At 50.7% G+C, this 15,922-nt stretch overlaps 1 protein-coding gene across 1 annotated transcript in view; it reads left to right on the top strand.

Moving 5' to 3' along the window:
- The window catches only part of LOC144735787 (syntaxin-binding protein 5-like), a 195,665-nt gene that overhangs the window by 86,500 nt on the left and 93,243 nt on the right, over positions 1 to 15,922 (top strand). Inside the window, exons 5-7 of the mRNA XM_078618309.1 lie at positions 1,074 to 1,208; positions 11,667 to 11,730; positions 14,496 to 14,579. Of these exons, the coding sequence (XP_078474435.1) occupies positions 1,074 to 1,208; positions 11,667 to 11,730; positions 14,496 to 14,579 (283 nt within the window). The remainder of the gene's footprint in view (positions 1 to 1,073; positions 1,209 to 11,666; positions 11,731 to 14,495; positions 14,580 to 15,922) is intronic.

Raw genomic sequence — 15,922 nt, 5'->3', positions numbered from 1 at the left:
GCGTGTGTGTGTGTGTGCGTGTGTGTGTGTACGTGTGTGTGTACGTGTGTGTGCGTGTGTGCGCGCGTGTGTGTGTGTACGTGTGTGTGTGCATGTGTGTGTGCGTGTGCGCGTGTGTGTGTGTGCGTGTGTGTGCGCATGTGTGTGTGTGCGTGTGTCTGTGTGTGCGCGTGTGTCTGTGTGTGCGTGGTGGGGAACATTGGTGTAGCGGTTGGGGCGCTGCCCTACGAACCCGGCGACCCGAGTTCAATTCCCGCTCACGGCCAACGATTATCTGAACCGGTCCTGAGCCTCCCTTAGGTCGACTCAACCTAAAATGAGTACCTGGTGCGGTGTTGAAACATCGCAACTGGGGAGACAAAGGCGGCCGGGCGTGGTGTTGACCACCCACCCCTTCGTGTACCGTGCCGGCCTTCATAGGTGCTCGCTAACAGCACTTGCCCCAAAAGTCTGTCAAGGCTCTCCGGGGGATCTTTGTCTTTGTGTGTGCCGGCGACCCGAGTTCGATTCCCGCTCACGCCAACACCGGCGACGATTATTTGAACCGGCCCTGGGACTCCCCGAGGATGACGGGCGGCATGCACAGCGACCGCCACCGCTGGCTCGCTCGATGCTCGGTGCCGGTCCCTCCCAACGGACACGTTCCCGTTACTTCCACAAGACAGGGATCTTGGAGTATTGATTTTGCCACTGTTTGAATGTGCGTCTGTGCGTGTCTGAACTTCTGTGTGTGTCTGAGCTTCTGTGTGTGTGTGCGGAGCGGTAGTGTAGCGGTTAGCGAGCCGTGCTATGAACCCAGCGACACGAGTTCGATTCCCATTCGTGGCAGATACCAGTGACGATTATCTGAACCGGTCCTGGGTCTCCCCTAGGTGCGGTGTGTAAACATCGCCACTAGGGAGACAAAGGCGGTCGGACGTGGTGCTGGCCACCCAACCCTGTCGTTTGCCGTGCCGGCCTTCATATGTTCTGTTCGCTATCAGCACTTGCCCCCAAGGAGTCTGCCAAGGCTACACGTGGGGGGCGGTGGGGGGAGTGAATCATTGCCGTCTGCCTTTGGTGTGTGCGCGCAGCATCGGCTGCGCCCACCTGCCATTCCAGAGCAAGTGGCTCTACATCGGCACCAAGAAGGGCAACATACACGTGGTGAACGTGGAGTGCTTTCAGCTCTCGGGCTACGTCATCATGTGGAACAGAGCCATCGAGTTGTGAGTGTGCGCACGAGCGCCAGGACCATTCACACACACACACTGACACACACTCACACGCACACTCACACACACTCACACACTCACTCACACTCACTCACACACTCACTCACACACACACACACGCACTCACACACACTCACACACACACAGACGACAACGATTCGCACAGATGCAATTTATCTTACGAGACCTTTTGTTGTTGTTGTTTTTGCAAGTTTCAAAATGATGAAATATACGAGGGCACTCGTTACCCTTTCTGGCGATAGAACAGGAGGTGTTCAGATGTTCAAACACCAAAAAGGTTCCTTTTTGCAAAGCATCAAGTCTGCATTAAGTACGCGTCATACATGGGGCAAAACATGCAAATATAATTCACTATGTAACACAATTTTTGTTCCTGGGTACTAAGTGTTATTTTTTAATTGCTTATGCCTAAAAAGTATAGAAAATGCCTATTATTCCCCGTAAACTTTGCTTTTGTGACCAGGACTTTATGTGAACGAAAGACGCAAATACACACCACGTTTTCTCATTGAAAATAGGTAAATTTCAAAATATCGCTGTCCTCGTCACAAAGCAAAGTTTGCGGGGAATAATAATAGCCATTTCTGTACTTTTGAGGCATAAGCAATTAGGAATAACACTTACTACCCAGGAACAAAAAAAATATGTTTTGTTACCCAGTGTAACGTATGCATTGTCTTTGAAACGAAATGGCCAGAGACAGCCTCTTTTATAATGCATTTCACAATTAGCTAAATTAATGAGCGGACATCAGCACCTCCTTCACATATCTGTACGTGCACAGTAAACGTGGACCCCTCGTCTGCTCCGTCTGTATGGGATAGAGCGTTGCTCTCTCGCACACACGTGGGTTTCCTCGGGGTACTCCGGTTTCCTCCCGCATTAATTGTCCGCTAGAAACCTTGACACACAGAGGGCGGTGGAGGTAAGGGAATTGTTGGCGCCTGCTCATTGTCTGCTCTCTGCGTTTCCCCGCTCGTCTGTGGTTCCTCCTCGCACGTTGGAATAATTATTATGAATTGTTAATTTAAAAAAAAATTGTTACACATTCGATCGGCCCGCAAGGCCTTCTGGGAGTGCATCATTTCAGAAGCATTTGTTGAACGCAAATCGCGGGCTGCACAAGTGTTTTGACAGTCAGTGTCTCGACAGCAGAGCGAGTCTCGCTTGGATCGATGATGTTGAACCGCCTGATGTTCAGAGGCAAGCGACGTCCCTGTTGAACATGGGCCGCAGTTCGACGCGACGACTCCAGAACGCATCACTCAAAACAAATCACGAGCGTCGTTGCGGAGAATTTAAGGAACAAAATAGCTGAGCATGACAGCGTGCCTCCTGCGCATCAAACGTGGTGCGTGTTGTGCTTGACGCGTCCGTCGATTCCAGAGTCGTACTTTCGCCGTCAAACAGCGTTCAAGGGGCGCAAAGATCGGCGCCAGGTTCGGACAAGGGGGCAGCGAACGGGACGGAGAAAAAAAATTGGAAAGCAATTTAAAAACCCTTCGTAAAATATATGATCGTGACTTTCCCTTCTACGTGACTTTACCGAAAGAACCAAGAAGATGAATCCCTGCAGTCACGAAAGCTTTAAATCGAAATTTGATCGTATACAAGATAAGATTAATAATTAATGATTTTCATTTAACACACGCTGCCGTGTGCGTTATTCACGTGTAAATTATTGACGCGTTAATTATGTCGAGAGAGGAACATGTTTTTGTTGTTGTTGTCGTCGTTGAAATACCAAATCGTTATTATACACCGATAAAATGTTTGCGAAAAGCTGACATGAAAGCGAATTGACCACGCCGGAAAGGTGAGAGTGTAAATGCCCTTTGAAGTGTGATGAAAGCCTCACATGCTAATGAGGAGAGATAAAGAGGCATTGAATTGACGGCGCATTCGCACTGAACGGCCGGTGCGGGTTTAGCGTGCGCGCTGCAGAAAACAACACCGAGGACAGAGAGTCACCACCCAACGCTGCGCTTCTGAGTTCACGTGGTGATGCGGGGGTGGGGGGAGGTGGGCGAAATTGGGCTCGCTGCTGCGAGCGCGGTGTTTTGTACTTTCATGTGAGGAGCGAGAAGGGGAGGGGGTAGAGGCAACGGGATGGGGGAGAACGTGTATGGGGAGGAGGTCGTCTGTGCTGTTGCACCACTGCCGACGCAGCAGCAGCAGCAGCATCACCAAATAATTCGTCGCGTGCTGCTGGTGTGGACCGTGCGAGATGTGATTTGGCAAAGCGGCTGCGCTGGGATGGAACTATCGGTGCAGGATTTGCGGGGGGTGGGGGGGGGCCGAATGCCATCGACTCAACACTGCCCATAGACTTAACACTGCCCATAGACTCAACACTGCCCTAGACTCAACACTACCCACATACTCAACACTGCCCATAGACTCAACACTGCCCAGACTCAACACTGCCCACAGACTCAAAACTGCCCCATAGACTCAACACTGCCCATAGACTCAACACTGCCCATAGACTCAACACTGCACCATAGACTCAACACTGCCCATAGACTCAACACTACCCATAGACTCAACACTGCACCATAGACTCAACACTGCCCATAGACTCAACACTTCCCATAGACTCAACACTGCCCATAGACTCAACACTGCACCATAGACTCAACACTGCCCATAGACTCAACACTGCCCATAGACTTAACACTGCCCATAGACTCAACACTGCCCAGACTCAACACTGCCCACAGACTCAAAACTGCCCCATAGACTCAACACTGCCCATAGACTCAACACTGCCCATAGACTCAACACTGCACCATAGACTCAACACTGCCCATAGACTCAACACTACCCATAAACTCAACACTGCACCATAGACTCAACACTGCCCATAGACTCAACACTTCCCATAGACTCAACACTGCCCATAGACTCAACACTGCACCATAGCCTCAACACTGCCCTAGACTCAACACTGCCCACCAAGGGTTTGGGGCTGAGAGCAGGTGAAACTAAAACACAGACAACGCAAAACGTACGCAAGTTTGGTAGTAAAAATAAAATAGAGTAACGTGTCATCGGTTTAATTGTCGACCTTTGCGGTCACGTGGGCACGGAGTCACTGACCTTCGGCGAGTGAGGAGCAGCTGGTTAAATTAATTAGCGACGGCGTGGAGATTTATATAAATAGTAAAATATGTGAAGCGTGCACTAAAAGCTACTATTCATTCTCATCGCAGGCGTGGTAAATCCGCAGCCCGCAAATGACAAAGAGCCAACCGTACAAAAAAGAAGTTTATAAAATGTCGTGAACACCAGCAAATCCTCGTTTATTACGACTGGATAACGAAGCACAATTAAGGGGCGTGCGAGCGCGTGGCCGCAATGAATCACCCCGCTCCCTCCGTCATCGCGCGCGCTCAATAACCCACGGGCAGCATCCCGAAAACGAATCGCCTGAAAGCTGCGGGGGGGTGGCCATTGAGTTCGGGGGGGTGGGGGATGAAAGGCGACTCCCACGGCCCCCGCCTCCTGAGGCCGCGAGCGTCTGCGACACAGAGCCCGGCTCGCGGCCACCACGAGCGCAGTTACAGCCCGGGGTGGCGCCTGAACTGACCCCCCCCCCCGTCTCGTCCCTCCGCCCCCCCTGCCCCCCGTTCCTCCGTCTCCCCATCCTCTCCCCGTCTCTCCGCCATCCCTGCCCCCACCCACTGTCCCTCCACTCCCCCCGTTCCTCCAGCTCCCCCCCCCCCCCCCACCGTGCCCTCGCTTTGTCTCCGTCACCGCAAGAGCCACCAGACCACCCTACAACGCGTTCCCTATTCCCATACCCTCCCTGCCTCCACTGCCTTCCCCAATTCCAGATAAATTGCTGCAGCGATCGTGGCCATCCATCATCCCCCCCAGACACGACCCCCCCCCCCCCCAGCACTGTGCTGTGGCCGCACTCCTTCTCTGCGTGGATCTTTAATTTGCCCGAGAAGGAAAGGCTGTGGTGGTGGTCGTGGGGGGTTATTTTCTATTTTATCAAGGTGGTCACATTGGGACGTGAGGGTTAAGCACCGAGCAGCCGGCACCTAATCCATTACGCTGGCACGCTAAGTGCTGTCAGCGAACTCTCCGCGCCATCCCGCCTCTCTCGACTTCGATGTGAAACACCCCGAGGTGCTGTCCAAGAAGCCTCGGGTTCTCCCACGTGGTTTTGTATTCCCCCCCCCTCCACCGCCCCCACCCCCGACCCCCGAGTTCATCCCGATCGTTCGTTCGGCATCGTCTCGTAAGACGAAGCATCCGCTCAGATCTCTCCGTATCATTCGCGCGGTTCCCCGCAGTAAGCGGACATCGCAGAGCCAAATTTCGATTTAAAGCTTTCGTGACTGCAGGGATTCATCTTCTTGGTTCTTTCGGTAAAGTCACGTAGAATGGAAATAATAAAATAATAAAAATAAAACATAATAAAATAATTTTCACGACGTTTCGGCATTGTGGCCGGCGTTGTGGCCGATACGTCGTGAGAATAATTTTATTATGTTTTATTTTTATTATTTTATTATTTCCATTCTACGTCACTTTACCGAAAGAACCAAGAAGATCGCAGAGCCGCTTCCGAGCGACGCCTTCAAGAGTGCCGCTCTGGTCCGCGCTGGTACAGAGCGGGCAGCCCCTTCGCACCCGCTCTGCCGTACGTCACGTGGTGCAGCAAAACCCGACGCCGTGGTGATTCACGCGCCTGGGATTTGATTTTTTGCTTTGCGCGAAACCACGGCGGTGGGGTTTTTTTGCTGTCATTCGGTGATCGCCGGCGTTCCCCACGTGTGAATGATCGCCGCCCGTCGGCTCTTCCCACCCACGTGACTTACAGCTGTGAAAAAGAGCTTTATGGCTCATCGGATTTCTCGGGTATAAATAAATATTCTGATTCTATTCTGATTCTGACTGTGGAGTGGCTGGCGTTCCCAAGGGGCCTCTCCGGGGGGAAAAAAGTGCTTTGCAATTTACGAAAGTTAATATTTAAATTGAACCGTAGCTGTGTGAGTTGTGTGAGTGCAGTGGGTTTGTATTTAGGGTCAGCGTGCATGATAGTGCCATGCGGCCCTCCCTGCACAAGGCTCCTTCAGTGGCACTGAACTGCCACTGCCCTTCGCTTGGCTTCAGTGGTGTAGTGGTTAAACAACAAAAAATAACCCCACAGTTTTGTCTCGAATAAATATTTTAATGTTTCAGTGGGTTTGGTGTTTCAATGCCACTTTGCCCTGAGCGCGAAGTGCGTAAACTTCCGCTTTACCCATGTTTTCCCGTCTCCTGAGCACTCCGAGGTCAAGGTTCTGTTGCTGTTGTGATCGGGCATGTGCCATTGCGAAGCTCCCAGACTAATGAACGACAATTTGTGCCTTTGCTCGTTAAGACACCGCCTAGTTCTGGCCATATACCCTGTGTAGGTTCTGTTTATTTACTGGCTTTCCATACCACGGTGGTGGGCGCGTTGGCGGGATCTACGGGTGACATGCGCCTGATAAGTGCAAATTATTCTCGTGATTGTATTGTTGACTTCATCGCTGATGGAGGGATGTAGCCGTGGTGCAATGGTCAGCGCGACACAGAGGGAGCATGTTTGGTCTCCCGGTGCGGCATGTCTGTGAGTGTCGTCTTATGTGACTGTCGTCTTAAACTGTGTCATCTTAAAACGTGAGCGTCTTAAACTGTGTGTGTCGTCTTAAACTATGCCATCTTAAACTTTGTGTCGTTTTAAACTGTGAGTGTCGTCTTAAACTGTGCCATCTTAAACTGAGTGTAGTTTTAAACTATGAGTGTCGTTTTAAACTATGAGTGTCGTCTTAAACTATGAGTGTCGTCTTAAATTGTGGGAATCTTAAACTGTATCATCTTAAACTATGTCGTCTTAAACTTGAGTGTCTTAAACACTGAGTGTCGCCTTAAACTGTGGCTGTCATCTTAAACTGTGAGCATATTAATCCATGAGCATCTTAAACTGTTCGTGTCTTAAACTCTGAGTGTCTTAAAGTCGTTCGCCTCTGTCCACCCAGCAGTTGTGAATGGATTCACAGTCAATGGCCAGGGTCGCGTGTGGTGGGGCAAAGTGTGGGGTGCTCCCACCTCTTCCAAGAAGGATGCCCTTCCTGCAAGCAGTGGTGTGAGCAGGAAATTGCAGCGCCGCACCTTTACCGTCCACGCTTCTGAATACGATGCCTGGAAATTATTATGTTTTTCAACGAAATCATGGGGCCTTGGTGCTTTCTTCTTTTTTTGTCCCCCGCGTTTCTACATCTATTTATTTATTTATTTGGGGGGGTTTATTTTCATCTCTCACGCATTGCCTTTAATGTCGATTCAAATCTGCGTCCCGTTGACACTGAAAAATGTCACCTCGGGAAAGGTTACGCGGGACTCACGGAGAGATAATCCGGCTTCCGGCGAGACGCCGGCCGCCGCGGGAGGTCAAGCGATTTGACGGCACGTGCCGTCCCCGACAGCCCGAGGTGCCAATTTCGCCGACCAGCAAACTTCCGTGCGAGTCGGAGCGGCATCTCGTGGAGCCGATCCCCCCCCACCCCCCCCCCCACTTGCCGCCCCGGTTTAATGAGCTCATCGGCGGCGGGGGGCGAAGCAGCGCAGTCGGCGGGTGGGAAACGTGGAGCCGGATTTTTAGCGCTCGCTCCCCGATGGACCAGAGACAGGCAGGTGGCCGCCGCTTCCAGTTGGCGCCCGGTGCGCGCTCTCTCTCGGCTCTGCGAAACGTGGCTGGGAAACGAAAATCGGTTGTCTGAACGCGCGTATGTTGAGCTTCTTTCGCACCGTACGTAAGCGACCGTGCCAATCGGGCGGTGGCAAGGGACCACAAACTGAACACAAAAAAATGCAGTTCTAAAGAAACAAGTTTTCAATCTGGGTGATTTAAAAGTGCACAGCTCCAGTGGCGTAATGACGAGGTGGTGATGGTTTTGACGAGAGTGATGATGTGGTGATGGTAAGATGTATGAATGTTAAACTTCTCTTGGAGCGTACGTAGCCAGCCGTGCATATCGAAAGTGCGGGGTAAGGCTAACAAACAAAAGACAAAAACGCATTTCTAAAGAAATTAGTTGCAATCTAGATGATTTAAAAGTGCGTAACTCCAGTGGCTTGATGATGAGGTGGTGATGGTGATGTATGAATGTTCAACTTCTCTTGGAGCGCACGTGCATATTGGAAGTGCGGGGAAAGGCTGACAAACTAAACACAAAAAAGCAGTTCTAAAGAAATTAGTTTCAATCTCGTTCATGTAAAAGTGCATTACTCCAGTAGTTTGATGATGGCGCAGTGATGGTGATGTATGTATGTATGTATGTTGAACTTCTTTCGCACTGCACGTAGCGGGGGAAGGACAACAGTGAAATGATGGGAACGTGTAAACACGCCATAATCACATCTGTACATGATGGCGAAGCCCCATGGTAGCAGAACAATTGTCTGCAGGCCACCGAAAACCGACGAATGCTTTGGTGTTCACATTGCCCTTGTACTGTTCGCATTTTGGTTGCCTTTGGATCCATAGCACTGGTGATACAAAGCCATCAAAGAGGCTGTCTCTCGTGCAGCCTAATCAGTTTCAAGGGCAGTGCCTACATTATCAAAGCACACTTGTTTGCATTTTCACAACACGTGCGTGTGGCTCATGCAGACTTGATATGCCTTGCAATAGGTGTCTATTTGAAAGTTTTCCACGTAGTCAAAACGTGCCTTTTAGTTACTCGTTCAATTTAGCCTCCAACACAGCGGTGTGCTGAACCAGCAACGAATTGGCATATTCTGTTCACGTGATAAACCTTGCTCATTGGCTTCGTCGTGTGGTGGCGGGTTTGACGACACATTTATATTTACGCGACCTGACCCCAAAAACCTCTGTTATGGAAGAGGAACCACAATGCACTTGGTGCAGGCAATGCTGATGGGTGTTTTTTGTTTGCACCATGCCTGAGGCCCGTGTGCTATTTACAAATCTCTGCGTGTGTTTTGTGTGAACCTTGCGACAGACAGAGTCCGAGATGGACTAACGATGTTGTGATTGTTATGTGAGTGCGGGGGGGGGGGGGTAGCAAATGGGAGGTGGTAAGAGGTGGAGGGGACATGAGTGTTAGTTGCAAAGCCAAACATCGCACAGCTTGAAGGTAGTTTCACCGGAGCAGTCATTGATAGTCGTGGCTAACAGGGTGGAGACCTTCATCAGAATCCTGGTGAATAAGGGGCCACGTTGTCCACAGGTGCGCGCGGCTACAGCTCAGCAGCAAGCTTCTCCGCGCTCGTAATTACTCCAACAGGCACGTCACTCTTTACTGCAACACGAGATTTACGGCGGCTTTGTGAGTCGGCTGAAAGATGCGATTTTTCAACTTTACTCGTGCCGCTCTATCTCGTCGTTTCGTATTGTTGGTACAGATGTCTGCCGCATCAATCTCAGGGTGACATTCGCGAGTGCAATTAGCGCACCATTAGCATACCTTAAAAGTGTTCCCATTTGCGTGATTAGATGCATCTATCACGCGCGTAAGAACTATTTTAATTGACGAATTTATTTAATTGATACATGCCTAATATCTCATAACATTAACACTGCATTTAATGATAATAATATGAAATGGGCTAATGGATTGGGAAATTGTCTTTTAATGGACCTTCAAGGCATGCCTGACCCTGCAATTGGAGATCACACTTCAACATCATCAACAACAATAGGAATAATTTACCATGATTTACATCCAGTTTAAGTTAGCCATTCCGATCTATAAAGCTCTGCATGGTCTTGGACCTATCCCACCTGTGGGCCTGACTGATTTGTCATACGACTGGGGTTTATACTCTACCACGCTCTTCAGAGCCGGAGCTACTTCTACTACTACTACCCTCCGAGCCTTGGCTCTTGCGTTCGATGCTGGGAGGGTCTTCTCAAGCGCTCGCCACGAGGATCTGCAAAGCCTTGGCCGCAGTGAACTGTCACGCTATGAGCCTCGGTGTGTTCAGGAAGTAGTTGCAAGGCTCGCGATTTTCTCCCGGCTTTTGCTTCGATGTCATCGTTTTACTCTCTTTGTATTCTGTTTTTAGCGTACACTGTTTTTGATACCCTCTTGAGTGGAGGTGATATTACATTTAGAATAACTATGGTTAACGACTATCCCCTTAGCCAATCCACTGACGGATGAAGGCCTCCCCATGGCGTACTGGTCATCGGGGGGGGGGGGGCAGGGTTGTTTGGGCCATACTTCACCACGCCGGTCAGTGCGGCGGGGGTGAAGCGGGTGCCCAGGGTTTGATGCTCGCCGTCACGACGTCCCGTGGACATCGGCGGATTCCGCAGAAGCCTTCCCCAGCGGGGTCTTGCGGTGGTTAAAGCGGTCCTCCAGCCGGGCGAGGGCACTTCATGGGTCAGCTCCCAGAGTGACGAGCGCCTCCTGAATCCCCGCATCAATTTCAGATGTAAATGAGGGCACAGAATGAGATTAAATTCAACACAACCAGGATGTCCAATTGTTTAAGTTATTATTGAAGTGGAACAAGTCGGACGTCCGGAATACGTACCTCATTCGAGACCCAAACATCGCAACCTCCTGGCTTTGACACTCCTCCTCCCTCCCTCCCTCCCCCCCTCCCTCCTCCCACCTTCCCCTCTCCTCCCTCCCCCCTCATCCTCGAAGACACCAGTGGTGGAACCGTCAACCACATCACAACATTAGCAGGCCGATGGGCAATTCGTGAAATGGAACATTTAAAATAAAGCACAGTCGTAGTGTGATTATGGCCATGCATGGACCTTATTGCATTGCACTGCAGTCTGTTCACCAGCAGCGTTCCGCCGGATCTGGATGAGAGTCTAGGATGGGTGCCAGTAGCAGCAGCAGCACGATCCTAGAAGCGAGATCGGGACTCTAGCGCCACGGTGGTGAGGTGTTAACTACCTCGCCTGGTATACAGGAGGTCATAGGTTCAATACCGACCCTGACACCTGCTGTATATTTGGAGTTTGCGTGTCTCTCTCCACGTGACCGCGTGGATTTTTCTCCGCGTCCTCTGCGTTTCCCCTCCACATTTATAAACGTTCGTTTATAGTCTTTGGCTGCTATACATTTCCACGTGATAAGCCACTTCGTTAAGCTATCATTTGTGGCCGAATCGCTTCTGAAAAAGAGCTGTGGAGCTCAGTGGGGCCTTACCTGGTAAAATAAAAGTAGTTGAGTCGAGTCCCAAAGCAGCACGACCAATCACAAGGCGAGAATGAGCCCGGCTAAAACATCTGACGCGCTTGGCGACGTCACAATGCGCTTGGCGACGTCACAATGCGCTTGGCGATGTCACAACGCACTTGCGACGTCACAACGCGCTTGGCGACGACGCTGTGTCCGTGTGCGCATACAGCGGGGCGAGTGCTCACCGTGCGCTCCCGTAAACCCCGTTGTTGCTCCGCAGGTCGACGAAAGCCCACCCCGGCTCCATCGTGCACATCAGCGACAACCCCGTGGACGAAGGGAAGGTAAGCGGCGCACGCCGGCTCCCCGGGGTCTCGTGACGCGCTCAGCACCACCGCACGCGTTGCCAGCTCGGCTCGCGCAAAGTGAACTGAGCACGAAACTAAGGAAACGTTTTTTTTTCATTTGCCAGGTAAGGTCCACTGAGCTATACAGTAGCTCTTTGTTGCAGACGTGACCCGGCCACCACAGATGACAACTCAACCGAAGTGGCTTATCGCGTGGGGTTTCATAGCGGAGGCCAAATACTCTTGGACGCGCGATGTCGATTCTAAATGTGGAGTGGTGGGGTGGGGGGAAACGGGAGGACCCGGAGAAAAATCCACGCGACCACGGGAAGAGAGAGACACGCAAACCTTCAAATATACAGCAGCAGGCGTCAGGGTCGGGATCAAACCCACGATCTTCTGCATACCAGGCGAGGTAGTTAACATCTCACCACCGTGATTATGATGAGAGAGAGAGACACACAACCTTCCAAATACACAGCAGGCGTCAGGGTTGGGATCGAACCCACGACCTCCTTCATACCAGGTGAGGTAGTTAACATCTCACCACCGTGATTATGATGAGAGAGAGAAACACGCAACCCTCCAAATACACAGCAGGTGTCAGGGTTGGGATCGAACCCACGACCTTCTCCATACCAGGCGAGGAGGTTAACATCTCCTAGCCACCGTGGCTTTGCGCGTCGAGGAGATCAACCCGCCCCACGACGGTGACCCCAGACGTATTCGAACCGACGTCTGCTCATGTCTCGCCGCAACGTGGTGGCCATTCCCACCTTAAGGAATCAAGTTCGCGAGGCAGTGTGCCGCTCTTTGAGAAATGTAAATGCCCTGATTAAAATCGGCAGCAGCACTTCCTCCGCTCCGTAGTCCATTGCCGTGATTGCTCAGCGTGACGTGGTGGACGGCAATTTAATGTAGCTTGAAATTGAGTGCGTTGGCGCGTGTGTGTGTGTGGTGTGTGGTGTGCTTCACCGTGAATGTCTCCAACAATAAATGTGCCGTTAAGGAATTCAAGTAAACGGTTCACGACGACGGGACTGACGACAACTGATGATGATGGTGGTGGTGGTGGAGTCGGCGATGCAGCCGACAGTTGGCACTCACGGTTTTGGCGACTTCAAAAAAATGACTTCTGATTTTGCAACAGCGTCTGACATTCGCCAACATTTTCCAAATCTTTTTCCCCGCGAAGCGAGCGACCGTTTAGAAGGAGTCGCGTCCGTTGGGCCTCGCTCTGCGTGCTGCACAAAGAGAGTCGTCAGAATGGGCATGTCTCATGGAGGGATCCGTTGAGCTGTAACGCTCCCTATCGCCCTTGCCTTGCCCGCACGTCGTTCTCAGCCCGACAAACCGTCTGCCGAGTCCCTCCACGTGTTTCGCCGTTTTCCAATTTCGTCATTGGGGTTCGTTTGGGTCAGACTGCGTCGCGATGGCCGCCACGGCTTTGTGACGACGGTCAGCACACTGCACACCGGTTCGATTCCATCTCTCGGCGTGGCATTTGAAACAACGAGGGCAAAGGTTTTTAGACCCCCCCCCCCCTTCCCCCGTCTTTTTCCAACCTAGCAGTTTACTAAACACCGCAGTTGATCAGATCGGCAGGTTCGTGTATGGTGGGTGCAAGTTGTGGCTACTCCCACCTCTGCCAATGTGCGTACTTTTGCTGAGCTTCTTCCTCACCCGTATGTAGCCAACCGGGCTAATCGGAGGTGCCGGGGGTGGGGTGGGGGACAACAAATTAGCGTGGAAGAGTAGGCCAAACTCCCCTCTAGATCTCGCAAAGCGCCCCCGCGGGGAGGGAAACGGCTACCAGCAGCACCAGCAACAGCAGCGTAGGAGCCGTCTGGCTAGCGGCGAGGAGCCGGCGGGAAGGAGCCAGTGGCCCCTTCCCGCAGCGCCATCTGCGCATTCTCCACGACTGCCGTTAACCAATCTCATGCCACGGTGGCGAGGAGATGTTAACTACCTCGCCTGGTATGCGGGAGATCGTGGTTATGATCCTGACGCCTGCTGCTGTATATTTGGAGTTTGCGTGTCTCTCTCTCTCTCCACGTGGTCGCGTGGATTTTTCTGCGGGTCCCTCCGGTTTTCCCCTCCACATTTAGAATAATGCGTTTAGAGTATTTAACTGCTGTAAATATCCATGTGACGAAAAGCGAATTCGTTGAGCTATCGTTTTTCAATAGCTAGGTCGCTTCTGAAAAATAGCTAAGCAGCAGCTCAGTGGGCTATAACCTGGTAAAATAAAATAAAAATTGTAAAAAGTATTCTTAGGTTTTTTTCGGTAAAGTCGCGTAGGTAAAAAATTAAAATTAAAATTAATAAAAGTAAAATAAAAATAAAATAATGATCACGACGTTTCGGAGGCAACACAAGCTTCCGTCTTCAGGTGGACAGATAGGTGGAATTCCTCCCCGTAGAGGGCATTAATTCTAGACTTGAAGCTTTCGTGACTGCAAGGATTATTGTTAGGTTTTTTCGGTAAAGTCACGTAGGTAATTTTTTTTTAGTAAAATTAATAATCATTTAATGAAAAATTTATAAAAATGTATAAAAGTAAAATAAAAACCTAAGAATAATCCTTGCAGTCACGAAAGCTTCAAATCTAGAATTGTAAAAAGTGTCTCACAGGGATGCCTTCTCTTCTTCTGTTGTGTTGTGCCCCCTCCCCCTGTGCCCCCCCTCTACCCCCCCCCCGTACCCCTCCCCCCTCTTTTAACCCCCCCCCCCCGCAATTGCGTGCCTCTGTGCGTTCACAGCTGCTGATTGGCTACGAGAGGGGAACCGTCGTACTCTGGGACTTGAAGTCCAAGAAGGCTGATTTTCGATACTATTACGAAGAGGTATGGTCCCTAATGATAATTACGATACCAAATACGTTACATTTTACGAAGCATCCTCCTACAAGAAACTCAAAGCGATGCACACCACGGAATAGAAGTCGACATTGGTGATTCATTGTGTGACCAATTTGGGAGAAAGACACAAAAACACACTAGCGTGGGAGCGAATTGAGAAGAACGACGAACTTTAGCGACGGGACGAGTTCCGATGGCGGCGGAGTTTACGAACGACGCTCTCCGTTGTCTCCCGACGGGCGAGCACCACTGGGCCAAGAGTTCCCTCGGTTGGGGGGGGGGGAGCGGCACAATCTGGCGAAACGCTGGCTCGGAGTTTTAACCGACAGCCTTGCTCTTACACCATTGGAACCTCATTTGCCAGTATCTGGCAACAAAACTGACACCTTTTTTACAAAGAGTCATGTTTGCTTAGACCACAATACCTGCAGTCATAATGCAAACAAAAAACATAACTCTGATAATGTATGCACTGTCCTTGAAGTTGATTGGTCCAACACCATGTTAGACTAGGCTCTAAGGAAAGTTGTCTCGGGTGTGGACCAATCAACTTCAAGGACAGTGCATACATTATCAGAGTTATGTTTTTTGTTTGCATTATGACTGCAGGTATTGTGGTCTATGCAAACATGACTCCTTGTAAAAAAGGTGTCAGTTTTGTTGCCAGATAGAAGGGTAAAAAAACAATTATCAGCCTTGCTCTTGTTGGGTCACGACGCGCCCGACTGAACGTTCATGGCCATTTGTGCATTACCTTACAATCAATCAGCATTTGTGCATGACGTTACAATCAATCAGCAAACCAACTGCGATTATTAAGCCCGGCTTAGCTGCGCGGCTGTTCTGCTGATGTCACGGCACCGACAGAGCTGTTTGTTTTGTGTTTAGTTGCCCTCCGTCCGCAGTGGTCTTCCCGATTTAGCACGGTTGGCTATGTACGGCGCGAAAGAAGTTCAACGTACACACCCACAAACTCGATTGGCAAAAATTGCCCCACGTTGACAACGCGATTTGTTTGACCGTGCCCGGCGGAGGAGGGCGCGTAGCTCTTAATTGTACGCAACTCGATCTGACCAATGAAGGAACCGATAATGATGAATCACCACGCGCGTGTTGGTAGAGCAAGGGGTGTAGTGAGCACAGGACGCGTTCACGTCGACTGTTTGCCTTCCGCTCAGCGCCGAATCTACCCGGAAAAATGTCAGCAGCTGACCAAAGGGAAACGTAGCTTAAAAAGAAGAATACATCTCTCTCCCTGTGTGGTGATGTAACATCCGGAATTTTAGAATCGGTTTATTCACCTCCTCGCGTAACCACTTTGGCATGGT

The sequence above is a fragment of the Lampetra planeri genome, chromosome 57 (assembly GCF_965212315.1).
Source record: "Lampetra planeri chromosome 57, kcLamPlan1.2.h2, whole genome shotgun sequence".
NCBI classification, from domain to species: Eukaryota; Metazoa; Chordata; class Hyperoartia; order Petromyzontiformes; family Petromyzontidae; genus Lampetra; species Lampetra planeri.
The sequence above is the reverse complement of the archived record's forward strand: the minus strand, read 5'-3'. Positions and strand labels throughout refer to the sequence as shown.